This window comes from Austrofundulus limnaeus, unplaced genomic scaffold, assembly GCF_001266775.1.
Source record: "Austrofundulus limnaeus strain Quisiro unplaced genomic scaffold, Austrofundulus_limnaeus-1.0 Scaffold55, whole genome shotgun sequence".
NCBI lineage: Eukaryota > Metazoa > Chordata > Actinopteri > Cyprinodontiformes > Rivulidae > Austrofundulus > Austrofundulus limnaeus.
In genome coordinates, this window is record NW_013952457.1 from 857,953 (window position 1) to 859,764 (window position 1,812).

A 1,812-nucleotide genomic window follows, 5' to 3' on the forward strand; every position below is an offset into this window, starting at 1 on the left:
GTCTCTTTTTTTCTCAAATTAACCTAAAGTTTCCATATTCAAAACATTATTAATAAAATATAAATAAATTGGTTGTTGTGGTGCAATCTCCATGTCTGTTGATGAGCAGGTGAATGAAAGGCTTTGCACATCCACAAGAAGGTGCCAGCAAAGCATTATGAAATATGCTTTTAGTGCATGTCATGATGATWATTATTTCATATTCTGTTTCTTAGAATGGCGCCTCTTTTACACCAGGAGTGGACATTCTGTATTGCTTACCCAACTGTGGCTTTCCTTAAATGCAGTCCTATTTTCAGTCTGAACTTGGCCTTATGCTGCCTGTCCATCTGTGTTGTAAATATTAGTGTCAGTGGTGAAACCTTTTTACAAATGGATGGTGTTGTGTTGACAATCCCTCACGTGTCCAATTCCAGCTCTTCTGATGATGAAAGCTTGGTAGCTGTAAACAGAGGACTCTTTCCCATCTCAGTATGATGTGAACGCAGTGTTGGGTTCTTATTTCCTGACCTTTACTGTCCCTGGTGAAAGGTGCACYTTTCATATTTACTTAGACAATGGAAGAACAAACATCTGAAATCGCACACCAATTACATTTGATGCATGCTCCTGACTAGTATGCTTTTCACTACTGACTAGTCCCAAACGCACTGAAATACAGGATGTGAAAGGGGTCCAAACCAAAATAATATGAGCAATTTTCACATCGCCACTTTTCTTACATTTGAAGAACCTAAAAATCTAAACTGAGGCTTTCAATTAAAAACATTAACAATCAATTTTAAGCATTAAAGGTGTCTATTATTGTTGTGTTTTTTTTTCTTGTTTTTCTCCTGTCCTCCCATCCCCCCCTGTTTTCTCTTTCCTCTTTGTCTGCTTGATGTGCTTCATCCTCTCCTGGGTGACTTGACTCCTCCCAGCGACAGTTTAAGTCTCTGTGATTGGTTGATTATATGTTAGGGGCGGGGCTTTGCTTGCTGCTCTGCTGTTTTTCTAGCTCAAGGATGTGCTCCGTCGTCACTCGTCAGTTTCGCTTACAGCCCAGCAGCAACGGAGAGCCAGCTAAGTGCCGATTAAAACGTGTCGGCAGCTATAACAGTTGGCTAATAACCCATAATTCAACCATCACAACACGGTGAACATATTAGCCCAGCGGAGGAGCTTTCTAATTTATCCTCCAGAAACGGAATACAGGAGTTCGTCGCTGGTTTCGCTTCTCCAGTTCGAGCCTCTTTGTTTTTACACCGCGTCGGTCAAACAGGTGAGCAGCAGCGCCCCCCTGTGAGACAACCGGAAACAGCTTCGAGGATAGGGAGCCAAGGAAGTATCCGAGCCGACAGCCTCCCTTGCGACGTGGGTCTCCACAGCTCAGCCGTCCGATGCGGGGCGAGGATGAGTCCCGCGCTAGAAGCACTGATGCAGGGGGACGGGACTCCTTATTCAGGAAAAGGGGTGATGCTTGAGCCCTTCGTGCACCAGGTGGGGGGCCACTCCTGCGTATTGCGATTTGGAGAACAGACAATATGCAAGCCCCTCATCCCACGAGAGCACCAGTTCTACAAGAACCTGCCCCCGGACATGAGGAAGTTCACCCCCCAGTATAAAGGTATGCACAATGCTAAAATGCAGGGGAGCTAACATGCTAGCTGTAGCATCATTTGTATGTTTTGTTGCATGGCTTTGGGGGGGACATTGCGTCCAAAAGACACGTTTAGAGATGGTTACATTCCTTTTTTAAGTGGCTTCATAGTCTATGTCAATCATTTGGCAAGTGCAGCTCGTTTCGTGGGAGGGTGTGTGTGTGTGTGTGTG

The 1,812-nt window shown here is 45.0% G+C and overlaps 1 protein-coding gene across 1 annotated transcript in view; it reads left to right on the forward strand.

The window, feature by feature from the left end:
- Positions 1-1,027: 1,027 nt before the first annotated feature.
- ip6k2b (inositol hexakisphosphate kinase 2b) overlaps positions 1,028-1,812 on the forward strand; it is a 5,504-nt gene continuing 4,719 nt past the window's right edge. The window contains exon 1 of the mRNA XM_014009065.1: positions 1,028-1,606. Within this exon, the coding sequence (XP_013864519.1) occupies positions 1,393-1,606 (214 nt within the window). The 5' untranslated portion in view covers positions 1,028-1,392. The remainder of the gene's footprint in view (positions 1,607-1,812) is intronic.